This window comes from Chiloscyllium plagiosum, unplaced genomic scaffold (genome assembly GCF_037043375.1).
Source record: "Chiloscyllium plagiosum isolate Xiang-an unplaced genomic scaffold, Cpla_swu_hap1 HiC_scaffold_24, whole genome shotgun sequence".
In the NCBI taxonomy this organism is placed as follows: domain Eukaryota; kingdom Metazoa; phylum Chordata; class Chondrichthyes; order Orectolobiformes; family Hemiscylliidae; genus Chiloscyllium; species Chiloscyllium plagiosum.
Genome location: NW_028270162.1, coordinates 19,119,306 through 19,147,062, shown reverse-complemented (window position 1 = coordinate 19,147,062; position 27,757 = coordinate 19,119,306). Strand labels below are relative to the sequence as shown.

At 40.8% G+C, this 27,757-nt stretch overlaps 1 protein-coding gene and 1 long non-coding RNA gene across 4 annotated transcripts in view; both read right to left on the bottom strand.

The window, feature by feature from the left end:
• The window catches only part of mapkapk5 (MAPK activated protein kinase 5), a 70,288-nt gene extending 59,958 nt beyond the window's left edge, over window positions 1-10,330 (bottom strand). Inside the window, exons 1-2 of one of the 3 annotated variants that reach the window (XM_043715550.2) lie at window positions 10,008-10,330; window positions 26-99 (exon numbers count right to left, since the gene is read on the bottom strand). In XM_043715550.2, coding sequence (XP_043571485.1) covers window positions 26-99; window positions 10,008-10,040 — 107 coding nt within the window. In that variant the 5' untranslated portion in view covers window positions 10,041-10,330. Of the gene's footprint in view, window positions 1-7; window positions 100-10,007 lie in introns of those variants that run through there. The other 2 variants (XM_043715551.2, XM_087999959.1) reach the window with 2 other exon arrangements.
• A 9,895-nt stretch (window positions 10,331-20,225) lies between these two features.
• On the bottom strand, window positions 20,226-26,772 carry LOC148145363 (uncharacterized). Its single transcript, XR_015761243.1, has 2 exons — window positions 25,579-26,772; window positions 20,226-23,842 (listed from the first exon to the last, which is right to left on the bottom strand). It is a non-coding gene; the product is annotated as an uncharacterized LOC148145363 (long non-coding RNA).
• Window positions 26,773-27,757: the final 985 nt, after the last annotated feature.

The window sequence follows — 27,757 nt, the reverse complement described above, 5'->3', positions numbered from 1 at the left end:
ATTGTACCTGCATTGTTTCTCTTACCGTACAGGCCCGCTGATCCCAGCTCCCAGCTTCTGAGTCCAGTTAATTGCGTACTCATCTAATATAGAAGATTCCTGTTAAAAGGGAGAATAATAGCATCAATAGAGGATTTGTCCCTAGTCGCAAAGGTTGGAAAGATTTGCCCAGATCAGCTTTAGTCTATAAAATACTCTGCACATGATTCAGTATTTTAAATGACCAAGTGCCACAGTATGCAGGTCACAATAAACTAGAGCATAAAAGCACTAATTACAGGAGTAGAGCTAGGCCATTTGCCCCATTAGGACTGCTCCATCATTCGATATAGTTTGCAACCCTATTCGCCTGTCCTCTTCCTATAACCTATGTCTCTGTCTTAAATACACTCAGTGATTGGCCTTTACAGCCTTCTGTGGCAACGAATTTCCTTTGGCTGAAGAAATTCCTCCTCATCTCAATTCTAAAGGGTCATCCCTTTACGCTGAGACTGTGCCCTCAGGTCCTAGTCTCTTTCATGAGTAGAAATATCATTTCTACATCTATTCTATCCAGGCCTCTCAGTATTCTGTACATTTCAATAAGATCTACTCCCCCCATCCTTCTAAACTGCACGGAGTACAGACCCAGAGTTCTCAACCACTTCCCATTTTATCTCTGACACCGCTTATGGTGGAAAGAAAATCTGATCAGCAATGGTCTATCCCAATTTCTAAATCTTTGTCTACTTAGGTCGTCTACTTTATCCATGCCTCTTATTTCTTTTCTATATCCCACACACACGACAAGTAACATCAATATCAGGTACAGCTTTTATCCCAGTTTTTATTTTATTCTTTTAATGCTTCTCCATCAGATCATTTACCTTTTGATTGTCATTAATATTTCTTTACCAAATTCACCTCAAAGAATCACAAGGGAAGTTAGAACTAATAAATTGGCATGCAACACTGATGTTATATATGTGGGGAGAAGTTTTCAAAGATGTTAGCAGGACTTATACACTTAATGGTAAGGTCTTAGTGAGTGTTGCTAAACAAAGACACCTTGGAGTGCAGGCTCATAGCTCCTTGAAAGTGGAGTCACAGGTAGATAGGATAGTGAAGGCGGCGTTTGGTATGCTTTTCTTTATTGGTCAGAGTATTGAGTACAGGAGTTAGGAGGTCATGTTGAGGGTGTACAGGACATTGGTTAGGCCAGAGTTGGAATATTGCGTGCAATTCTGGTCTCCTTTCTATCGGAAAGATGTTGTGAAACTTGAAAGGGTTCAGAAAAGATTTACAAGGATGTTGCCAGGGTTGGAGGATTTGAGCTGTAGGGAGAGGTTGAACAGGCTGGGACTGTTTTCCCTGGAGCGTTGAAGGCTGAGGGGTGACCTTATAGACGTTTACAAAATTATGAGGGGCATGGATAGGATAAATAGACAAAGTCTTTTCCCTGGGGTCGGGGAGTCCAAAACTAGAGGGCATAGGTTTAGGGTGAGAGGGGAAAGATATAAAAGAGACCTAAGGGGCATCTTTTTCACACAGAGGGTGGTACGTGTATGGAATGAGCTGCCAGAGGACATGGTGGAGGCTGGTACAATTGCAACATCTAAGAGGCATTTGGATGGGTATATGAATAGGAAGGGTTTGGAGGGATATGGGCCGGGTGCTGGCAGGTGGGATTAGATTGGGTTGGGATATCTGGTCAGCATGGACGGGTTGGACCGAAGGGTCTGTTTCCATGCTGTACATCTCTATGATTCTATGTTCTCCCACATGAAGCATTGAGACAAAAGGTAGAGTCAAAAGAGAGATGGAGGAGGGACAAGCTATATGAACAACTGGTGCTGAATTTGTATTATGGGAGGAAGGACATAGTACCTTAAAGAATCTGAACCCAGGAGTAGTCAAGCACTCTTTGGTATGGGAATGTACAATTTTGGAACATCTGGCACAATTGCAGTCTGAGTTTTGAGTTGTATTAGCATGTTGGAGAGAACAGTGAATGACAACAGCCTGAGTGCATGGGGTAGTTCAGAAGCCTGGGGACATCTGAAGGAGTAGGAGTAGTAAAGGAAGGGTATGGAAACTGTGCACACTCAAAACAGAACAGCTCAAAAGAATGAAGACATTAAGGTTTGTCAGCAGATGTGAAAAGAATGATTTACTTTAAAGAAGGAATGGGGTTGGAACTGAACAGATATAATAGCATGCATAAACATGATTGAGGTGGGGCCACTTGAGAGAGAAATCAGGATGGCTAGAATCAATCAATGCAGGCCATACATCTGAATCTATAGTATAAACTCTCAAACAATTCAGAATACATTTCTTTTTCCTCTTTTCTGCATCCGCTTTAATCTCTCTTAGCGAGTTTTGAGAAGATTTGTCACTCAGATTGAGGTTCTGGATGTGTGTTTACTCGCCGAGCTAGAAATATAGCTTTCAGATGTTTCATCACCATACTAGGTAACATCTTCAGTGAGCCTCCAAATGAAGCACCAATGGTGTAGCCTGCTTTCTATTTATATGTTTGGGTTTCCTTGAGTTAGTGATGTTATTTCCTGCGGTGATATCATTTCCTATAATGATGTCATTGCCTGTTCTTTCTCTCACGGGGTGGTAAATGGAATCCAGGTCAATCTGTTTGTTGATAGAGTTCCGGTTGGAATGCCATGCTTCTAGGAATTCTTGTGCATGTCTGTTTGGCTTGTCCCAAGATGGATGTTTTGTCCCAGTCGAAGTGATATCCTTCCTCATCCATATGTAAGGATAACTAGGGAGAGTGGGTCATGTCTTTTTGTGGCTAGCTGATGTTAATGTATCATGCTAGTTTTCTGCCTGTTTGTCCAATGTAGTGTTTGTTACAGTTCTTGCAAGGTATTTTGTAAATGACATTAGTTTTGCTTGTTGTCTGTATAGTGTCCTTCAAGTTCATTAGCTGCTGTTTTAGTGTGTTGGTGGGTTCACCATCCAAACCTTTAACATCATGACAGTCCCAGTCAATGTTTTGAAAATTAAAAATTCCTATTACAACCCTATTATTCTTACATATATCTGAGATCTCTTTACATATTTGCTTCTCAATTTCTCTAACTGGTGGGGGGCCTATAGTATAATCCCATCAAGGTGATCATCCCTTCCTTATTTCTAATTTCAACTCATATATTTTCACTGGACAATCCCTCAGAAATATCCTAAATTACAGTGGTAATGCTTTCTTTAATAAAAAACAAACCCCACTCTCCATCCTCTTGCCTCCCTTTCTATAGCATCAAAAACCCAGAACACTCAGCTGCCAGGCCTATCCTTCCCTCAGCCATGTTTCTATAATAGCTATGACATGTTGTTGTGGTTCTGTTCACCGAGTTGGGAATTTGTGTTGCAGATGTTTCGTCCCCTGTCTAGGTGACATTCTCAGTGCTTGGGAGCCTCCTGTGAAGCGCTTCTGTGATCTTTCCTCCGGCATTTGTAGTGGTTTGACTACAAATAGGTTTGTAGAACAAGCCTCGTTCTCTGACTTGCTCTTTTCTGATTCAGAATCATCCTCAACTGTCTTTATGTTTCCACTGCTACTTAGGAAACCCCTCACCGCCAATAGTTTACAGGGTCCCAAAATAGAACTAGCAAATCTTCCCGCTAGGATATTGATCCCTTTCCAGTTCAGGTTCAACCCATTCCTTTTGAACACGTCTTCATTAAAGGTCTTCGAGAGGTGGCTTGATATTGTCTTTTTGGAGATGGTCCTGGCTTGGTACCTTCAGAGCATAATCTTACCTACCACTTATCAGTCCAAAGCTAAGTGCTGACCATACTTCAAATAACTGAAGGCATTCTTAAAAGTGTACCTACCTATTAAATATAGTATGTATTCCAGCCCTCCATCACACCAAATTCATTCCTCAGGTACACAACTGACAACCCCATTAAAGTAAAGCTAATTAAAATGCTGAAACATTTCAACTGAGAAACAGAACCAAGATGATTCTCAATGAATTATTGTCCAGTTTTGCACGTACATTTTGAAAATTGTCCATTTTTGATTCTTGAATCATTTCCACAAAACTGAAAATTACAACTCAACCTATACTAAAGCTTCACAGAACTGTCAAATTCTCAACACATCTAATTGGTTAATGCTAAAAATAATTAGGTGCAAAATTCACTCGCCAAAAATGTAGTTACAGTCAGATTGATATGTTCCCCACAGTATAAATTTGACCGCCAAAGCAGTACAGATTCACATCCACGTCATTAACACCTCACTGTATGCCAGAGATTATGCATTGCAAGGGAGGGAGTTTGTTGGGGTGAGGACACAGGAGGTGTGCACATCTTCAATGAAAGAATTTTAAATATAGCTGTCAGTAATCACTTTCCAGATGATAAACATTTTTGATTTTTTTCTGGAAAGTAAATAGAATTGTTATATAAATTATTCCCTGGATTTAATATAGGAAGGACCTCTTTACTTTCAATCTATTTAGAGAATGGCTTTTTAAAGTGAAGGCCTAGAAATTGAATCTCTCTGGAGTAATGCTTAACATAATTAAATAGAAGCTTCTGGTAAAGCATTTTAAATTCAGATATTTCATTCAGAATACTCTTTCAAATCTCCATTTGCAGATGACACCAAGTTTAGTGTGTAGTTAAAACTAAACAAGAAAGCTACAAAATATATGAACCTTTTAGAACAAAGTGGCAAATTCATTTTAACATAGGCAAGAGCAAAGCGGTGGATTTTGATGGGAAAAATTAAAGAGACCATATATTGCTTGGAAAACAAAACTATAAATGGGGTAGAGAACCAAAAGCATCTATAAAAGAACAAAACTGCACAGGGTTCAATTCTACCTGAAGTGAAAGGCAGACCACTTTATATTGAACTTGAATCAAACCTTGATTAGACCACAGTACTGTGCATAATTCTGCTCTTCATATTGGTAAAAGTATAAATACAGAAACACTGGAAGAAGTTGAAAAAAAAAGTTTTAGAACATGACACTGGAACTGAGAAAAGATTGAAAAACCTGAAGCTCTAGTCTCTGGAAGAAAAAGGAGCCGAGGAACGTCCTGATAGAGGTCTTTGAAGATTAGGAAAGGTTTGATAGGGTAGATAGAGACTTCACTTCATTCCACTTCAAGGGCTGGGGTATGGAAGATCGAAATTGGAATAGATTATCAAAGACGTTTATCAAAATGCTCAATAGAGTGTTTAGGAAATAATTCTTTATTCAGAGGTTGACAGAAGGCTTATGTGGAGCATGGATCAGTTGGAGTGGATGGCCTGTTTCTTTGCTCAACAGTATTGCCCCAAGGAGAATTGGAATCACAGAAACAATGCCCATATGGTTACCAACAATAACAGTAGTTCCTAAGATTTCTCTTTACTAAACTAGTTATTCTCAGATTATGCAAAGGAACTGAGCTAGGAAGATGGAAGATCAATTGTGGGTTTCTTGCTCCTAATTGCTGTCCTATTATTCCATACTAGAAAGACTAATTGCATAGATCTGGGATGAAAATATGATTATTCAATTCATTCCTACAGTCAAATGCTTACTGATAACAAGAGATATTCTAATGGAAGGCAAACATTCATTCAAGTAATGTGGTTGACCTGAGCCAGGAGAACTGGTGAAGTGCCAAAACTGGCTCCGAGGTCAACAGCAAAGAATGATGATTTAGAACATTAACATTTCCTCCACCTGTCTCAAAAAAAGACATTTATATGCCTCATTATTACAAAGTGCCCATTTCTAGAAAGTTTATTCATCTTGATATCAATTCGGAACCACTTTGGGATCATGTATGATAAATCCTTGCAACTGACTGAAATTCATTAAGCTCTAACACAAAGAAATATTGTATCAGTTGCATGGCACTGTGATCATGCTATAGATTCCGTGTCTTATGATCCCACTTCACAGCTACCTGATAAAGGAGCAGTGCTACGAAAGCTAGAACTTCCAAATAAGTCTGTTGGTCTATAAACCTGGTGTTATGTGATTTTAAACAAAGGAATAGCAGCTAAATCCCAGAACAAATCAGCACCTTTAGCAAAGAAGAAAACTTGAATTCAAGTACAAATTAAGTGTACAAAAGATGTTGCTTTAAAAAATGAAAAATAAAAGATGTCGTGGCTAGAATTCTAACAAAAAGAAAAGTTGCGTTTGCTGTATCCTTCGAATTACATAAGAAGCTGAACACTAAATTATAATGACAGCAAAAGAGTGCCAACAAAAGTCTGATCAGCAATTTCTCCATCTCTTGCTACTCTGGCATTGTGTCCCAACAGATTTCATATAGTTTATTTACAAGGCCTTTCAAGATTTTAACAACTGTTAAAATAGATTTCAAAATTGATTCATTTAGTTTATTGCTAATGCTCCACCATTGGAATCAAGATTAACAATGACAGTGAAAATAACAAGAGTCAGAAAAGTAAATTTCCCCTACACAGACAAAGCAATCAATAAAAAAGGCAGACATCTATATTCAATAAAGAATAGATTTAGCATAGACTGCACTAATCTAAAAGTCAGAACACTCAAGTTTGAACATTATAAAATGAATACAAATTATGCTTTTAAAAGATAGCTTTTTTTAAAAAACGTGAATGTCAAATGCTTAATTTTACCAAAAGTGCCATACCAAAATAATGTTTCTTTTTAAAAATGGTATATAGTTTAATCACTGCAATTTATTTCGAAGTGTTTCCTTATACCCAATCAAGTTGCTCAAAAGCACAAATATTTGATGTTTCTTTTCCCACTGTGATTGAACAATCTAAACACTTTCCTTATAAGTGTGAATTTGAGATGGGGAATTGTCACATGGAAGTGATGGCATTAATCATCATGTATGTTGCAAGCTCACACCCTTACAGCATTGATAACATTAAATTTTATTGCATAGTAATCACATTTACATCCATGCAGATGTAAATGCAATTAATAGCTCAAATATTTAATCTGAAGTTGCCCAAATCAACTTTGCACTCATCAGAAATTTGGACAAGAGTAATGCTTTAACTAGCACTTTATCTAAACCAACATTATTGGTAAGAGAAAAAGGAGAATAGAAAAAAACAGAATATCGGTGCAGCAGCTGATCATTCAACCCTTTCAACCTTCTCTGCCATTCAATATTATCATGGCTAATCATCCAACTCAATACACTGTTCCTATTTTCTCCCCATATCCTTTGATCCCTTTAGCTCTTAGAAACACATCTATTTCCTTCTTGAAAACGTTCAATGATTTGGCTTCTAATTACTTTCTGTAGTAGAAAATTTCACAGGCTCACCAGTTCTCTCATCTCTACCATAAAAGGCCTACTTGTCATTCTTAAACTGTGACACTCAGATCATAGAGAATAATATCCTTCCTGTATCTACCCTGCCTAATCCTATTAGAATTTTATAGGTTTCTGTAAGATCACCTCTCATTCTTCTAAACTCCAGTGAATATAGTGCTAACTGATCCAGCCGCTCTTCATTTGTCAATCCTGCCTTTCTAAGAATCAGTCTGGTAAAACTTCTTTGCACTCCCTCAATAGCCAGAACATACTCCCCCAGATAAGGAGATCACAACTGCACAATACTCCAGGTGTGATCTCACCAATGCCCTGTACAACTGCAGCAAGACAACCCCACTCCTGTACTTGAATGCATTTGCGTTCTTCACCACGTACTACACCTGCATGCTTACTTTCAGTGACTGGTGTACAAGGATACTCAGATCTCGCTGCACCTCTCCCTTTCCCAATCTAATTGCCATTCAGATAACTTGCTGGCCTATTTTTGCTCCTAAATGGATAACCTCACGTTTATCAACATTACATCACATCTGCCAGGTTGTTCATGGATGTGAAGAGGAGAAGAATTTTAGAGCCAAAGTGTCAGTGGACTGGGGATCCAATATGGTTCAGTAAGAACCCAGGAGTAATGGATGACTTGATGCAAAGATGTTGCAGACTGCAAGGTTTTGAATTAACAGGTTTGTTCATTGTGGAAGATGGCAGGCCAGATGGGAGAATACTAGAATAGCTGCATTTGATGCTAAAAACATGGATAACGTTTTCAGCAGCAAATAAGTTGAGACAGCAGAGTCAGACAATATTATAGAGGTTTCAGTAAGGGTTGATATTACAGAGTAGATGAGTGGTCAAAAGATCAAAATTGCAAATAACCTGTTTCAGCCCAAGACCACTCCTAGGAGGATTATGACAAAAATGTGGACGAAACAGAGTTTGTGGCTACGTTTGGATTTCTAAATATTTTAATTGTAAAAGATTCAGTTGATCCATAGCTAACAGTAAAAAAACAGTAAATCCAGATTTTAGCATAGACCAGCAAAATACAAAACCAACGCAAGATGTATGTGGCTATGCTAAGCATCTGTGAGAAAAAAGCAAACAGCTCAAACATTTTCTCACAGGGAATGGGTGTATCCGTGGGAATAACATCAGCAGATAGTTTTCTCCTCTCAGTGTACTAACAAGTCTGAACCAGCCAGTTGTCATTGTGGATGTTGATGATGTGGGACAAGAGGAGACGCAATCAGAAAACAAAATCAAACAGATAATTTCACGCTCAGAAAATGTAAGCACATATCTACAAAGATTTTAAACTCTATATATCCTGTTGAACTGCAGTGAGCTTTCCACAATGCAATTTTCAACACCAAGGTAGCACCTTATTTCTCTTTTGTGCAAAACATTCCTGAATGGATGGCCCAATGCAGCTAGTTTGTGATCTACAGGACAATAAAACATTTCATATGTCATAAAATTTTATATAAGCATGATCACCTATCAAGACTACACCAATTTTTATTGGCTATTGACATGAACACTTTTGATCCCTTTTACAGCTTAATAATTGAAGCGGCAATCATCTATTAACGAAATAGAATAATTCAACAGAATTCAACCCAAGGATACAGGCTCTAATATAGATTTTTCTTTTTAAAAGCAGAGATAAACATAACAACCAAGCATTAAACACAAAACCTGATATTCTACTCACAAGAAAATGAAAATCCTTTAGCACTTCATACTTTAAATATTAGTCCAACTGTTGGTTTAGTACTAGTATGTTACTACCATATGAAATAGATAATTGTATTGATCATTTACATTATGTAATATGCTGACCACATCATTGCACTATATTACAATTTATTTATGAAGGAAAATCATTTCCACCTCTCATTACATATCTGGAGCAGACAGGCCACTCTCCGCTAAGCATCCCAGTCAGGAGGGAGACATCCAGAACCATCAAGTGACAACAATACTGACAATTCATGAATCTGTCAAAACCCACTGATGCACAACTTTGGGTGCATAGAAAAATAAAGGTACATCCAGAAAAGTACATGAAAATTCTGAAGACTTTCAAATCCAGAGTCATCAGTTGGAGAGCTCACAGAAAAATGCATTAATCTAAAAATAACTATTAACAGGGTTATATGTTTGACTTATCCAGAATGAGACAGATTTCAGTGAAAAAATGTGATCCATTTGTTTTAAACATGCTTTCAGGGAGTCTTCAGCTATGAGGCTTTCAAGGACATCCCTTTTTAAAGTGAAGTTCTAACATATTTCATTTCTTTAAATGCTCAATCTAAAACGAGCTTCCAAGCTGTTTCGTTGTTCTGGTCATAAATCCTAACTGCATTTTTCCCAAAAAGTATCTGGCTCAAAGGGTCATATTTTTAAGTCTCCAAGTAACACATTTGAGATCTATTGTGTACTTCTGTAAGTGTTGGATTTTTTCCCCCCTACGGTAACTGACAGAGATAAATGCTGTCAATGCAGAAATTAAGAAACAGTCTGGATGTGAGCAACAGTCCTAATGACGCAAACGTCCCACATGTAGCATTTAAAGCTCCATTTCCTGTGAGCTACTGAACCATTTTAAGGATGAATTGTTGTTGTTGATGTGCCCCCACCCATTCGACAGTCAGACTTGGGACATCGGTACCACCATGTAGTAGAGATGGTCTCACTCTTACCTTAATCACCCTGTCCGCGCCGTCCTCAGACATCCTGCTTATCTGAAACCAGGAAGAAAGGGGCAGGGGAGGACGGGGGTGGGGGAGGAAAGAAAGAAAAACGCCGGGGTTCCCCAGGAGGCAGCCGAAGTGGTGAGCGGTGGGGGGCTGAAGATGAGAACAAGGCCCGGGCAGAGGGGAAAGAGGGAGGTGGTGGGGAAAGGGTAAGAAAAACGTTCGCCCTTTAATCCAGCTTTAAAACAGATACAACTGATGGCTTCAGATCGAAGACCTCTCCGTGCTTGACATGATGAAAAGCAGCCGTTGGTAACCTCACTCGCCGGCTACACGAAGCCCCGCGATCAAGAGGCCACCATTTCTGGCACAACTCGTTTTAACAAACGGCGCATGCGCCATCTCACGTCATTCTGTGACGCCACAGCGTCCCACGGTTGCCGGGGCATTTATCAGGAGGGATGCCGGGATAGCTCCTGGAGGCTGGCGGGTCTTCCGGAATCTTACAGAAGACAACAAGTACTAGAGATCGCAGTGGGTCGGACACCATCCGTGGAGAGAGAGAGAGAGAGCAAGCTAATGTTTCGAGTTTATGATGTCGATGTACCTGTTTTGGACTGGGATGGGCAAAGTTAAATATCGACTGCAGATGCTAGAGATCAGAGTCAAGAGTTTGCTGCCGGAAAAAAAAGCACAGCAGGTCAGGCAGCATCTGAGGAGCAGGAAAATCAACGATTCAGGCAAGTCCCTTCATCAGGGACGAGGCTTGTGGGCGGGGGACCTGAGAGATAAATGGGAAGGGTTGGGGCTGGGGTGAAGGTAGCTGAGTGTGTTAGGTAGATGGAGGTGGGGTAATGGTGATAGGTCGGAGAGGAGGGTGGAGTGGATAGGTGGGAAGGAAGATGGACAGGTCCTGAGGGTGGTGTCGAGTTGGGGAGGTTGGATCTGGAATAAGGTGGGGAAAGGGGAAATGAGGAAACTGGTGAAATCCACATTGATGACTTGGGGTTGCAGGGTCCCAAGGTGGAAGATGATGCGTTCTTCCTCCCGGCGTCGGGTGGTTAGAGTTTGGCGATGGAGGAGGCCCGGGCCTGCATGGCCTTGACAGAATGGGAGGGGGAGTTGAGGTGTTTGGCCATGGGGCGGTGGGGTTGGTTGGTGCGGGTGCCCCAGAGATGTTCTCTGAAGCATTCTGCAAGTAGGCATCCTGTGTTCCCTATGCAGAGGAGACTGCATCGGGAGCAACGGATGCAGTAAATTACATGTGGAAGTGCAGGTAAAATGCTGATGGATGTGGAAGGCTGCTTTGGGGCCTTGGATGGAGGTGAGGGGTGTGTGGGCACAAGTTTTGCAATTCCTGTGGTGGCAGGGGAAGGTGCCGGGAGAGGAGGGAGGGATGGTGGAGGCATGGACCTGACAAGAGAGTTGCGAAGGGAATGGTCTTTATGGAAAGTAGATAAGGGTGGGGAGGGAAATATATCTCGTGGTGGGATCTGTTTGTACGTGGCAGAGGATGATGTGACGTATACGGAGGTTGGTGGGGTGGAATGTGAGGACGGTGGGGGGGGGGTCTGTCCTTGTTGCGGTTGGAGAGATGGGGTGCAGGAAGGAGTTGCAGGAAGTGGATAAGATTTGCTGGAGGGCATCGTTGACCACGTGAGACCAAAGCTCTGAAAGCTAGTACTTCCAAAATAAACCTGTTGGACTATAACTTGGTGTTGTGTGATTTTAAGTCTAGATGACACTTTAACAGATCTGAAGTAAAGTATGGAGAAGACAGCATTTCTGCCATAGTTTTGGGGGTCCACTGGGGGTACGGGATGCTGGTGGAGAAAAGATGTTGATAGTTCCGATTAAGTGATTGGAATGTGAGAATGGCAGAACAATGGTGTGTCTAACTGCAGGACAGAAAAGGAAAGTAAGTGGGATGTGGGGAGGGGAGGAAAAGCTAAAAGAAATGGAAGAAATGTTCACAATTTAAAAATGTGTTGAGCCTCAATATTAAGTCCAAAAGGCTGTAAAGTGCCTAGTCTGAAGATGAGATGTTGCTCCTTGAGTTTATGCTGTGATTCAATGGAGCACTGCAGCGTGTCAAGGATAGACACGTGGGCATATGAGCAGGATGCTGTGCTAAAATGATCGGCTACAGGAAGGTCGTGGTCCTGCTTGCACACAAACCAGACGTGTTCCGCAAAGTGATCACCCAGTCTGCGTTTGGTTTCTCCAATGTAGAATATGCAACATTGGGGGGCACCAAATGCAATACACAAAATTGGAGGATGTACAGGTGAAATGCTGCTTCACGTGCAAAGACTGTTTAGGCCCTTGGATGATGAGCAGGGAGAAGGTGAAGGGGCAGGCGTTGCACCTTCTGTGGTTACATGGGAAGGTGCTTAGGAGAAGAGTGGTAGTGTTAGTGGTTGTGGAATGGACTAGAGTGTCCCAGAGAGAACGATCCCTGTGAAATGCAGGTGGGGGAGTGACGGGAAGATGTGTTCGGTGGTAGCATTCTGCTGGAGGTTTCTGCTGGAGTTTTGTTCTCTTTAGTACAGATTTAAGCAGGAATTGGTTCCTCTGAATTCTTGACGGAGGGGATACTTCCAATTGAGGCATTGGAAATATTCAACATATTGGAAAGTATCTTTGAGAGAGAGAAATAAACAGTTAATATTTCAGAACAGGACCGAGCAGACCGGCTCTATCACATGATTTGGGTTGTATTCGGCACAGCTAACTCATTTTCTCACTCTTAGCTCTTATTATCTCTTAGACAGTATGTTTCTGGCATATAGCTTATCTGACTCCATGAGGAAAAGTATTACCAACACCGTCCGCAAGTGGAAGGCGAAGGAGGGAATTAGAAATTGGCAACCAATTTCACTGCTTAATGCTGATTACAAATTCCTGTCTAAGATCATTGCTAATTGGGTCAGGACTACTCCGGGATTGGTGATTCACCCTGACCAAATCTGTACTGCATTGGGCAGGACAGTCTGTCATGGCCTCGCACTCCTTAGGGATATGCTAGCCTACAGGACAGGGGCATGGATGCCTGCCTTGTCAGCCAGGATATTGCACACCTACAAGTGAGCTGTGCTCCCCAAACTGGATTTTGGGAAGGGAATTGAAAATTGGATCTGCTCAACATCAACATCATTAGTGCAGTCTCGATCAATGGATGAGAATCAGAAAGTTTCCCGATTAAATCTGGAAACAGGCAAGATTGCTCTCTCTGTGCTGCCTTGTTTGTATTGTATAGAACCTTTTTGCTCAGTCCGTCAGGAAGGATGTGAGGAGTGACTATTCCAGGTAGCGGCAGCCTTCAGGTCGAAGCTTCCCTTTACACGGATGACTGCATTTTCTGCTTAGATCCGCTGTCAGTGTGCAGACTCATGAGCATCTGCGACCGGTTCAAACTGGTCTCATGAGCCAAGGCAAGAGCAGGGTTGTGTTCTTTGGGAACTGGGCTGACCAATCCTTTATCCCCTTCATTGTCAGGACAGATTTCCTAAGGGTGCTAGAAATATGGTTTGGAGGGGCTACGGCATGTACAAAAAGTTGGAAGGAGCATATTACCGAGGTGAGGCAGAAATTGGGCTTATTGGAGTCCCACTTTCTCTCCATTGTGGGTGAAAACCTTGTCATCAAGTGTGTGGTAATGTTGATATTACTGCACGTGACCCAGGTTTGGGCCATTCCTAGAACTTGTGCCTTTGCTGTCACTTGAGCTATCTTTCACTTCATCTGGAGGTCAAAGCTGGAACGTGTCTGCAAAGCTCTGGGTCAGGGGTGGGGAAAGATGTGTGAAACGCTACCCTCATCATTTGTGTGTGGCTGCATCATGCTGTGTGTATACCCTCTGTATGCAAACACCAAGTGTCGCTACACACCAAGGTTCTACCTGTCCTCGATGTTGCAAATGGTACAGAACACTGCGAGTATCCATTCAGCATCACCTGTCATTCATGGAAAAACTTGCGAAGAAAAAATCCTTTGATCACAAGTGTATCAGGAAGTGGTCAGCACTTAGCGTCCTCAAGACTCTAGGGAAAAAGGACAGGGTTTCCTGAGCAGACCCAGAAAATTATTTGCCAGAATTCCTCATCACCAGAATTTTCCAAAAAGCACAAAGAAATAGCTTGACTGGTGGTGAGAAGGGCACTGTCTATCTGATCTATCATGCATGCCCAGTCTCTGTGCACCATTGCATGCTGCCCTTGAAATGGCTGCACTGATGAAGAGATTGTCCCATCTGGAATATGCCTTTGTAAAGTATGTCTGGAGATAGATGCAGTGGTTTTCGTCCCATGTGGCTCTGTGATGCAGGACTCTATGCTCTGCAGGCCATTCCGCAGGATACACATCAAGACAAACATCAACAATGTCTGCAGGACCATCAACTTGGTGATCTGCTCTTTGGTCCACCCGCAACTTGTTGGTCTTTTAGTTTAAAGAGCTAACCCTGACCGGATGTTGCAGACTGGCACATTCCAAGGTTTGGGACTATTTGCTTAGGGTCACACTAAAGATTGGGGCAGCTGCTGCCAAGACACTGGGGACAGCCCACCATCTAAGATCTTTCTGCCGAAGTGGGAGGGTCTGTTCACTTATCAGATCCTCTCTTTGCCTCAATGTATGTAAATAGAGTCCTGCATGAGTAAGAAATGCCTTTGATTTTTGCCACTGCAGGAAATGTTAAATTCCCATGCTTGTTTTGTTTTCTTGATGTACAAAGAGTACAGGCCTCCTTAGGATCCATGAATGTAGATAAAGTTTTTTATAAATAAAGTATATTTTTGCAATATATATAAAGTTATCTCTTATTCGGCCTTTCTTTATCCTGGCATGCTGTTCAGTATCTCTTTGTTCAGCTCTTTCATCTCGCTCTCGCTCTGGTCTCTGCTTCTCGCCCATCCCACCATCAGCTGCAGCATAAATACAAGTTTTTCCCAGCTACTATTATTTGACTCAAACTGTTAACTCTTCCTATAAATGCTGCCAGACCTGCTGAATATCTCCAGCTGTTTCTGTTTTTGTTACAGACATTGCCTGACTACCTCTGTACTCCCATCTTTTTTCTAGTTTTACAGATTAAAAAGTGTATTTTGACATGGCATTTCAGTAAAATTAATTTGTCTCCAGACTGTGTTATGCATGAATAACTCACTGTGTTAAACAACTTATTGTTGAATGTGTTAAATATGCAGGAGAAATATATCAACAGCTGATCTTTAATTTATCCATATCACTGCTCAAAATAGGAGCAATGGTGTAAGTCCATTTCAGAATCTGTTCTGCAAATGTGCAGTGCTAAGCTGGAACACTGCAGTGAATGCTTCAGCGGATATTAAAAGCATCCTAAGCCCTGAATTAGTCTGTTGTTTTGAAATATGCACAGAGGACTTTGACACTAGAGATAAACTCACTCCATGGAAACTGGGCTTGAGTGGAACATGTGAACACATAGGCTGGCCAGTGTCGCACTAGGGAATGAATCGGAAGTGCCAGATCTTCTCTGTTCTAAAGTCAATGTCTCTCACCCCCCTGCCAATCTCTGAAGATCTGCGCTAGCTGGAACAAAGCCAGAGTACACATCATTGACCTTTCATGCAATTTGCTCACATAAACAAAAACAGAGGATCATTTAAGCAAGTTGGGACTGCTAGAATCATTTTTAATTTTTGTGATTGTATATTTTGTGTTTTTCCCCCTTCTCTACTTTTAAACTATTTGCATATTCCACAGCAAATTGCTATAACCAGTACTCCAGTCTGTCCGCTGCTGCTCTGTAGCTTCCTGCCATATCAAACAAAAGGGTTGTAGATATTTTGCAATCTATCTCTTCGGAGATTTGATTATTATAGAATACCTACAGTCCACACTGACCCGCTGAAGCGCATCCTAACCAGACCACACCCTATCTCTGTAGCCCTGCAGTTCCAATGACTAACCCATCTCGCCAGCACATCCCTGAACACTATGGGCAATTTAGCATATACTTACGTTGACTTTGATTTGATTTATTACTGTCAAACAGGCCAAGATACAGCAAAATGTATTGCTTTGCATGCTATCCAGACAAATCATACCTTACTTAACTACATCAGGATAATAGAAACAATGCAGAATATAGTGTTAATGCTACAGTGAAGCAGCAGAGAAAGATCAACTCTTAACAAGTGAGAGATAAGTTAATAAATCTGACAACAGCAGGGAAGAAGCTATTCTGAAATCTGATGTTACATGTTTTCAAACTTTTGTATCTTCTGACTGAAAAAAGAGGGGTGGAAGCGGTCCTTTATTATGTTGGCTGCTTTACCAAGGCAGCGGAAAATGTAAACGAACTTAATGGAATTGAAGTTATTGTACACTTCTGGACTAGGTAGAACTCAAACCCAGGCCTCTGGAATTAGAGGAATGGACACCACCACTGTGCCATAAGAGCCACAAAACTATTGTATGCATAGTGAGGAGTGGAGGTTTGTTGCTTTATATTTGTTCCTCATTCTATCCTTGTGTAAACATTTGTCTTCACCTTTCCTTTCCCATTATGGTTACCTCTTCCCAAAGATGCACTAAGATGAAGGACACCATCCTCTCCTTAAGGTGTCAGATTCTTACGAGTGTGAAGGAATGGGGTACCTTCCTGTTTCTTAAGCCAAACTGTGACCTAGTGAAACTGAAGATATATTGGCCTTCACTTGGGCATAGCTGAAAATGTGTTGCTGGAAAAGTGCAGCAGGTCAGGCAGCATCCAAGGAGCAGGAGAATCGACGTTTCGGGCATAAGCCCTTCTTCAGGAATGAGGCCTCCTTGGATGCTGCCTGACCTGCTGCGCTTTTCCAGCAACACATTTTCAGCTCTGATCTCCAGCATCTGCAGTCCTCACTTTCTCCTTCACTTGGGCATGGCCAGACGTCACAATATGGGGTTCAATCAAGCAGCCAGGAGCTTTGAAAAATGGCTAGTTTGTTTTAAAATCCAAAGATAATTTAGATGTTAGCGTATTTATAACCGCCTCTGTCTGGGAGAGAACGAGGTTACATTGCCTGTATCCTCCTTATCCTTCAACGGATATCAGGACACCAATTTCTCGGAGTCAGTAACAGTCACTCACCCTCCTGTCCATGATAATTAGATGTTCTCCCATTGACCCTGCAAACTGTGGAACAATGCTGAAGGCTTCACATCAGTGGTGGGCAAGTTGTTGGAGGAAACATTGAGGGACAGGATGTACATGTATTTGGAAAGGCAAGGACTGATTAGGGATGGTCAACATGGCTTTGTGCATGGGAAATCATGTCTCACAAACTTGATTGAGTTTTTTTGAAGAAGTAACAAAGGATTTTTGCAAGGTTTGTGAAGGTTTGTAGCTCAGGTTGAGGTTTAGGGTGTAGTTTGCACTCTGAGCTGTAGGTTTGATATCCAGACGTTTCATTACCTGGCTAGGTAACATCATCAGTGGCGACCTCCAAATGAAGCGAAGCTGTTGTCTCCTGCTTTCTATTTATATGTTTGTCCTGGATGGGTTCCTGGGGTTTGTGGTGATGTCATTTCCTGTTCGTTTTCTGAGGAGTTGATAGATGGTATCTAGATCTAATTGTTTGTTTAGGGCGTTGGAGTGGTTGGAGTGCCAGGCCTCTAGGAATTCTCTGGCATGTCTTTGCTTAGCCTGTCCCAGGATAGATGTGTTGTCCCAGTCGAAATGGTGGTTTCAGAAATGACAGCCAGACTACTAAGACCCCTCGGAATCATAGTAGCACACAAACTCACCAACACCCTCAAACAAAAACTAACAAACTTAAAAGACCCAGTACAAACCATGGACAAAACCAACGTCATCTACAAAATTCCATGCAAGGACTGCCACAAACAGTGCGTAAGACAAACAGGAAGAAAGTTAGCCACCAGCATACACAAACACCAGCTAGCCACAAAAAAAAACGACCCTCTCTCCCTCGTAGCCTTACACACAGATGAAATAAACCAACATTTCGACTTAACTTGGAATTCGCCACTGATGATGTTACGTAGCCAGGTAATGAAACGTCTGGATATCAAACCTACAGCTCAGCGAACAAACCTACACCCATAACAAAGGATTGATGAGGGCAGAGTGGTGGGCATGACCTATATGGACTACAGTGAGATGTTCGACAAGGGAGACTGGTTAACAAGGTTAGATCTCATGGAATACAGGGAGAACTAGCCATTTGGATACAGAACTGGCTCAAAAGTAGAAGACAGTGGGTACTTGTGGAGAGCTGTTTTTCAGACTGGAGGCCTGTGACCAGTAGAATGCCACAAGGATCGGTGCTGGGTCCACTACTTTTCGTCATTTATATATATGATTTAGATGTGAGCATAAGAATTACAGTTAGTAAGTTTGCAGATGACACCAAAATTGGAGGTGTAGTGCACAGCGAAGAAGGTTACCTCAGATTACAATGCGATCTTGATCAGATGGGCCAAGTGAGAAGTGGCAGATGGAGTTTAATTTTGATAATTTCGAGGTGCTGCATTTTGGGAAAGCAAATCTTAGCAGGACTTATACACTTAATGGTAAAGTCCTAGGGAGTGTTGCCTAACAAAGAGACTTTGGAGTGCAGGTTCATAGCTCCTTGAAAGTGGAGTCGCAGGTAGATGGGATAGTGAAGGTGGCATTTGGTATGCTTTCCTTTATTGGTCAGAGTATTGAGTACAGGAGTTGGGAGGTAATGTTGCAGCTGTACAGGACATTGGTTTGGCCACTTTTGGAATATTGTGTGCAATTCTGGTCTCCTTCCTACCGGAAGGATGTTGTAAAACATGAAAGGGTTCAAAAAAGATTTACAAATATGTTGCCAGGTTTGGAGGTTGAATAGGCTGGGACTGTTTTCCCTGGAGCGTCGGAGGCTGAGGGGTGACCATATATTGGTTTATAAAATCATGAGGGGTATGGATAGGATAAAAAGACAAGGTCTCTTTCCTGGGGTGGGGGAGTCTAGAACTAGAGGGCATAGGTTTAGGGTGAGAGGGGAAAGATATAATAGAGCCCTAAAGGGGCAACATTTTCATGCAGATGATGATACATGTATGGAATGAGCTGCCAGAGGAAATGATGGAGGCTGGTAGAATTGCAGTATTTAAAAGTCATCTGGATGGGTATATGAATAGGAAGAGTTTGCAGGGGTATGAGCCGGGTGCTGGCAGATGGGACTAGATTGGGTTGGGATATCTGGTCGGCATGGACGAGTTGGTCCGAAGGGTTTGTTTCCGTGCTACATCTCTATGACTCCACTGGATTTAATTCCAGCCTAAACATTTGCATCACAGATATTTGACAGTCAGACAGGACAGACTGTTGGAGTTGGTAAGACTGGAGGCAAAGAGGCAAGGGAAGGTTGATGAAGGCTCAACAAAGCAATACCTAATATCAACATTCTATGCTTTATTTAAATTATTATTAGTTTCTTTATGATTAGACTTGTGACTCAGAGGGTGAATATATTACACAAAGGGTAACACACCGATGAAATACCATATACAGCATAACAGTTCACAATCTGTTATATACTCTCCATAAAGAAATATACAAGCTAGACTATGCAATATACTGCACAGTCCACAGTTTTATAACATATAATATGGGAACTTCAATCAGATTTATATAATGTCAACATCTGGTATGGGGGTTTGCACTCATCACTAACTTTAATTAAAGACATTAAAAGATTGCAAAAATGGTTTCTCCACCTTAAAGCCCCTCTCTTTCTTTCTTTCCTTTACTGTCTGCTGCTCTTTTCAATTTAGAAGGCCATTCTTTGCCACTCATGCTTTGTTAAGTCTCCCCCTATCCTTCACTGGATGGTGAATCTCTTTCCTGAAAATCCCACCAAATGACTGTTCTACCTCAGATGCAAGTTTTGTGGGGTTTCAACTTTGCTTTCCCCCCAACTGTAAAATCTAGCCTGCAATCATATATCAATAGTATGCTGCAACAAATCACAATTACAGTCTTGTCATTCTTTCTGGATTGGAGTGTATTAGCTGGAATGAGAGGTTGGACAAGCTTGGATTGTTTCACTGGAGTGTTGGGGGCTGACAGCAAGTTATAGAAGTATATAAAATTATGAAGGGTGTGGATAGTCAGAGTCTCTTTTCTAGGGTGCAAATGCCAAATACTAAGGGGTGTAGGTTTAAAGTGAGAGTGGATAAGTTTTATGGAGATCTGTGAGGTAAGTGTTTTTACACAGAAGATAAAAACGCCAGGGGAGTTGTTAGAAGCAGATATGATAGCAAAATTTAAGAGACATTTAGATAAACACAAGAACAGGCTGAGAATAGAGGGATAGTCACCATGTGCAGACAGATGGGATTAGTTTAGAATGGCATAATGGTTAGCAAGACATGGTGGACTGAAGGGGCTGTTCTGTTCTATGGTCTATACTATGGTAAAATTTGAGGCTCTGCGAGTCTTTGTTCTGGGGGAAGAGAGTGGCTTGGATTGCGGCACTATGTGGTCTGCTGCAAGGGCTTTCTCTTTTTATAAGCGTAATTTCAGTGAGAGGATACAAAAAAATGAGAAAACGCTGAAATTAAGGTTGTACTAATACTTGGGTTGAAAAAGGAAAGTTTCGATGTAAATTATGTCATGCTGAGTGTTTGAAATTTAAAGATTTTGGTATGTTAAAATACTGGTTCAGAAAGTCCTTTTCAGTAACTGTTTTGCCTTGTTTGAATCAGGATCTCAATTCAATTTTGTGAGCTATGTAATGGGGCAGATTTTGTTTTTACATTGAAACTGTACAACATTACAACCTTTTTTTAAATGATCAAACTTGTAACCTTAAAACAAATTGATTGAGTGCCTTGAGCCCCTGATTTGTTTGAAATTCTGCAGTGCCTGTTTTAAAAAAAAGTTGGGTCAGTGCTCATGCTTTAGTTAGATAAGAGTATTGTATTAAAATATCTTTGCTGCTGTGATTTTAATGCAGTGTTCACAAAAAGAAGAGTGCATTTTGAGCTTGATGTTTTATTAAGATTTTCTAGAAAATATCAGAACTTGAGGCAGCATTGTTTATATTATGTTAATTATTGTTCAGACTTCATTGGCCCTGTTCATTTTGCAAATTCAAAGAATGTTGATCGCTACCAAAGTTGCCACTGTAAATTTGACTGTTTTATTTGGGAAGTTTCATTTGGAGAAAATGTTTTAAATATTTTGCATTTGTTTCCCATGAATATTTGAGATTTAAATCTGAACTGAAACTGCTTCAATTGCTCAAGCACAGGAAACATTTTGGTGTTTTCTTGCTGTCCCCAGACTTTTGAAATATTTTTCTTCATAAGTTTCACATTAGCCAAGCATCAATTTGTTAAAGGAAAATAATTTTTGAATGACCTGAATGGGGTCTCCCGAGGATTTGATTTTAGGACCATTGATTCTTGTTTATAACTGATTGAATTGTTTGGGATGTACAATTTAGAAGTTTATGGATTGTATAAAACTTGATAATGTCATAAATAGTGAACAGAGTAACAGACTTCAAGATGACTGAGAATGTTGAAATAGGCAGACACAATTTAATGTAGTTAAATGTGTGACTGTCTTCATACTGATAGCCACCTTGGCAAGGAATGAGAGAGGAAATGCAGAGATACTTTCAGCGGCTAACATTGTTTCTAGAGTTTCTCCATTCATAGGTAAAGCACATCTTCAGACCACTGCCCACCCCTTCACAAACTGATCCAACAGATTCAATCAGCTCCCCAGTGTTAAGCATGAAAAGTGAAGAAACTAACAACAGTGAAGAGGAGATAAGTACACTTTTTGTCAGTGATCTTCCTATGGACATTAAACCACATGAGCTTTACCTTGTCTTTTGATCATTTAAGGGATACGATGGTTCACTGATCAAGCTAACATTACAACAGCCTTTTGGCTTTGTTACATTTAACAGCAGAGAGGGAGCAGAAGCAGTAAAGAATGCTGCATTCACGTAGCCTGCAGCTACTGCACTGCATACTCCGATGTGCTGGTATCCTCCATCTGATGCTTCTCCGGAAGGATGGAAGTCTCGTCAGTTTTGTGAAGCATTTAACTGCTCCTATCCAAGAATTCAGATTTCTCCATGGAGTGATTGCAGAAGGACAGACTGAATTTTGTTTTCAGGTTGGACTTTACTTAAAAAAGATTTGGACAACTGGCTCATTTTCACTTGACTTGGAGGGGATGGAGTAGTCACTAAAGACTGTGGATTTAAGAACTTTACTGATGAATGTTTTCCACATGGGAGGATTCTTCAAAATCTATTTACTGTAATGATTAGTAATTTTTGTTGTTATAATCACTGCACGTTGTGTATCAAAGACTTACTTAAATACTGGCTGTCAGAGCCTTATGAAAGCTGATAATGCCATGAGTTATCATGAAATGATAAAAAGGAGGGAATGATAATGTGAACCAGGTATGGAAAGAGTTAAGTTTTGAGTTTTTGTGAAACAAGAGGTTCAGCTGAGCATGACTCAGATCAGATAAGAACATGCAGTTAACAATGGGGTAGTGGGTTAACAAGGTGGAAAAGCGTTCATTATGTAGAGCCATTTAACAATATTAGAATAATTCAGTATGTAAGGTCAGTTTAACAAGGTGAAAAGTATTCATTATGCGAAGCCAGTTAAGGATAAGACGTTCATTGTGTAACAGCAGATGGTTTAATCTTTAGTATTGACACTCACTGATTGTAACAGTCACGCAATCAATATGTATGTTGCCTTATCTGGATGCTCTTCCCTATAAAATGACTATATAATTCATTAAGAAGCTGCTATTCGAGAGAGAAGACGATGAATTCATGTCTCTGTGCACATGGGTGATCGTTCTCTCTCCCTCCATGGCCCGGAATAAATCTGAGCGTTTTGCTTCAACAGAGGGGGGGAAAATGGGACAACAGTTGGAAATCAGCCTGTGTTTCTACTTTTTAATCATTATTCACTGACTCCTATTGGAAGTGCATCTGAGTAGACATTGGGCAGGAAGAAAGTTGTGATCCCTCCATTACTGAGCAATTTGATGGCATTCATGGGCTTGGGTGATATGCAAAAGAGTCATCTGGCCAAAGTAACAGAATTCTTCTGGCACTGGGATGTGGTTTCCCAGCATAAGTCACCACTTCAGATGAGGAAGAAATATGAAGCTGCCAGACGAGGTGGAGGCTAGTACAATTACAACATTCAAAAAGCATCTGGATGGGTATATGAATAGGAAGGGTTTAAAGGGATATGGGCCAAATGCTCGTAAATGGGACATATTAATTTTGGATATCTGGTCAATATGGTTGAGTTGGATTGAGGGTCTGTTTCCATGCTGTATACCTCCATGACTCTGAGATAATTCAGAAATGTCCAAATTCAGAATTATATTAAGGCTTATTTGTATTATCTCTTGTTATGCCTGTTGCATTTCCTACTGCATTAATTTAAGTGAATACAATCACAACTGACTGGGGGAGCAGTTAAAGTTCCATCATTTTTTCATTCTGTTTGGAATCTATCCCAACTACCCAAGAGGCTGTTCTCTTGGAAAATGAACCGTATCCATGTTCTGAATTCTATATTTGACAGACTAGTTTCGCTTCAGCAAATTTGTTTCATCAATACCATTACTTGAAGCCTGCTGGCATTTGTCTTTAAACATTCTGTTCAGTTCACCAAGGTGGCTGGCTGCTGATTGACACTCTTCATATTTTCTGATCTCTGTGAGCTGAAGGTTCACATCTTTAACTTTGTAAGTAATGCTACTGAGCAGCCAGAGGAGGGTGTATCGTCATGTACAGCAGTCACGGTGCTAGGTTCATTCACTAGAAATTAATTCAGAGATTAACAGAGTGAAATGTAAGATTGTACAGGCATCTCACATAAGAAGCTGTAAGTACTAAACAGGTCATAATTCATGAAGCATAGATGGATGGTGAGCAATTGGCCTCCTTGCTAAACACTCATTTGTTGAACTGAAGGAAAACAAATCATAAGATGTATTACAGGAAACTGAATGTTTGACAAGGTCGGCCCACACTTTTAAGACCATGTCACTGCCTATAACAGAGTTCCCAAAGTGAGAGTCAGGATCCCAAATAGAGTTGCCAGCTGAAACATTGGGGTCATTAGCTCTGATGCAGCAGTGGCTCCTCTAGAGCTCTGATCAAGTTATATTAGCCATGCTCCCCTTCTAACAGGCTGCTGATCTCACAAACCTCCACACCTCACCGCAAGCTCCCCTGACGACTTGTAATAAATTTCAAGCCTCAGAGTGGAGTCACAGTGGGGAAACGTTTGTGAAGTATGAAATGCATCAGGGTTGGGTGGCACTGTGGGTTAAACACTGGCCTTTCATGTCTGCAGCTGAAGTTTAGCAATCCCATGTAAATTAGTTTGAGCAGATCGAATCATATGCTAATTGCCATGTTGACATTAATTTGGTATCAAATTGACACACATTCAGATTATAGGACTACAGTTATGGGAAGTGAAAAATGTCACACTGGTACAGTGAGGGTGAGGTTTGGTGTGAGGCATATTGTTGAAATGGGACAAAGAACTGTCTGGAGCTTAGGTAGAATTGCTGCAGTTGCACTTGGGGAATTGATCTGAAGGATTAAAGAGTGACAAATATAACATCTTCATCGGGAGAAGTGGTGAATTATAGGTTGGTTTATCTTATTTTGATGTGGAAATGCCGGTGTTGGATTAGTGCAGAATGAAAGTTGTGAATATTTAGGTGGGCAGTGAGCATGAAATAGTAAAGAAAATCATGATTAAGTAAATTTAATTAAAATGCTTTGAAATGATTAAATAGACCAGAATTTTACAGTTCCCTGTAGGAGATGGGTTTGCCTTCCCAAATCACCCGCTACAAGTGCTGCTTCCTATTGGGGTATATAATTGTACCGTAAAGTGTCAGATAAATGGTAAAAGGTATTATCAGACCACAGGGCTGTTTTTCGAGAGAGAGAGAGAGAGAGAGAGAGAGAGAGAGAGAGAGAGAGAGAGAGAGAGAGAGAGAGAACGAACTGGTGGTGGTTTAACCTGAGGGTCACCATATCACAGGCAAGGGGAAAAGTTAAGAAGGAATGTCCTTTATGTAACTTCAGCCACTGTAGCAATTGAACACATACTGTTGGCATCACTCTGCATCAGAAACCACCTATATAGCCAACTGAACAAAACCAATCCCTTCAGATTAATGACATCAAGACAATCAAGTCATAATTAAGAAGAAAAGTTAAAAATAGTATTTCACAGACTGGTGAAAGGGAAATCTAACAGTTTGTAATGCATTCTGGAAGATCTGAAGGGGATAAACACTGAAAATTATTTTCACTGATTGCCTCGCCAATTATAAAGTTGCAAGATTATCAACAAGGAAATAAATAGGTATGGGGATTTTTTTTTTAAAAGGGATAATTAAAACATGTTTTGCTACAATTAATGTCCACTGTGGCCAGAAGTGTCTTCTTCTCTCATGTAATGTTAGTGATTCAGTATGTGTTAGAGGAGCACTCAGTTGTTCATGAAAGCTTCAGCAATTCAACCTTACCATTGATTTGGATGTCAGGATGCTGGCGTGTAAATTGGACAGTGGTTATGGAGGAAATACAGCCCATTAGAGTCAGAGTTGGATGCAAAGCCACGTTTTCAGCACAATTCGGAGTGAAACCACAGAAAAGTTTAACTCAGTGACTATCTCCTGGATGTTTCTCAAAGTACATGCAACCAGTTTGTCATATTCCAATCATCCAACATACAGCTGATTTTTAAAAAATCCTGTATCAAAGTTTTTCATTGATTGGGTGAAGCAGTGTTCCTATCCAAATTTGTATTAAAGAAATTATTCTGGGCTAGCTTTATGAAAAGTATTTTAAGAAATCCATGTGAATGTTTCCCCAACAATTTCTCCCCTTATTTGGTTCCAAGAATGGAAATGGCTGCATTTAATATGATTTAGATTGCAAATCCTAATACAATATGATTAGCTCTCACATTACTCTCTCCCACTTTTTCTGAAAGACTGGAATTATTTCCCTGGCTCTCCACTTCTGGTCACCTCATTTGTTGAATGTAACCCTCCACCTCCTGAGCATTTCTTTTCCCCAATTCCAGGTTTGGAACACTTCTTCCACTCTGTGCGAAATTATTGACCAAAAAAGGCATCTGGATGAGTATATGAATAAGAAGGTTTTAGAGGGATATGAGCCAAATGCTGGCAAATGGGACTAGATTAATTTAGGATATCTGGTCGGTATGGACCGAAGGGTCTGCTTCCATACTGTACATCTCTACGACTCCGTAAGTCATTGCTCTTTTGCTAGTTGCTTGCTACCCAGAATCCTCATTCGCAGGTTTACCCTCCTTACTGTTTACTTTGGAATAATTAATCATACACTGGCCCCCTACCGGGATAATTATTATAGTCACTGACTATTTATCCTGGAAATATTCCTATTATTTTCTGATTTCGGTTTCCGAGACATTTTACCGGGCTGTTGCCGCTGCTTCCTGACAATTATATGTAAAGATCTTTCTTCTGCATATCCGGGAAAAGGGTTGTCCCTCTTGGTTATTCGGCATAATGGTAAAATCCTTTCCCTCTTTGTTTGCCTACCCAGAGATATTTTTCACGATCGGTTTCATACTGGTTAAAGACGCTAGTACGTCCATCGTACTTTCCTTTTCTCCGTTGTCTTTTTTTGCTGTAAATCGATGTTAATCCTCCATTTTTTTTTCCAGAGATGAAAGCCGACAATGATTTGTTAAGAAAAATATAAATCTACTTTAACAAGCTTTATTCCGATTTTTGTCCATCCGCTCGCCTCCTGTCTCCGATCCCGCCTTCAAAGGCCTTCTTTTTGGACGTTATTTCACCGCCTGAATTCAGCTGGTTCCCGATCCACAAAACACTGCGATGGGTAACCGCGGCCGGTCTCTGGTGCACTGTGCTACCCAGTACTGGGAGCGCTGTCTGCCCATCTCTGCGCTACAAGCCCAGACTGAAAAATGGGGCTTTGACAATATGACCTCTCGCATTAACGGTTGCTTTCATTTAATAAAAAAACCTTAAAACAAAAACATTGGTACCGAACGCTGGAAATGCGAAATTTTAAAAAAACATCTTCGAAAACCCGCAGCATGTCAGATATGGAGAAAGTCAACTTTTCGGCCGAATATTTCCCAAGGTTTTTTTTGTTTTTTGTTTGTGATTGTCCTCAAAACAGGAATGACAATACACCTTAACTCCCTCTCCCATTTTACAGAATAACATAGGGAACTGTGTTTTCAATGCTTTGTTTTTAAGAACCATACAAGTTGTTGTGATTCCCGTTGATTTACAGAGGCTGGTCGACGGGGTTTTATTTCCGATCTCCAGCATCCACAGTATTTAACGCAAATATTTAATCATTGCTCAGATTTCCGATTGATTGTCCAGCAAATCCCATAACGTTCCTTATTTTCACAACATGAGATGATTACATAGACTATCCAGCCGAAAGAGTAGGATCTAGCCTGATCGCGAAACTTCAGGTTCATCTCTGATTCCTTGACACTAAATCAGGTTAGACACCAAATTCTAAAATGGGTACAGTCATGCACTCCAGAACTATTTTCCTCACCTATAAAGCCCCCCTGTTCTAATTCCATTACCCACATGTGAAATCCCTTCACCTATGATTTTTTCAAGCACAGCTTGCCTGATTTTATAGAACTGAGGGAACAGGTGA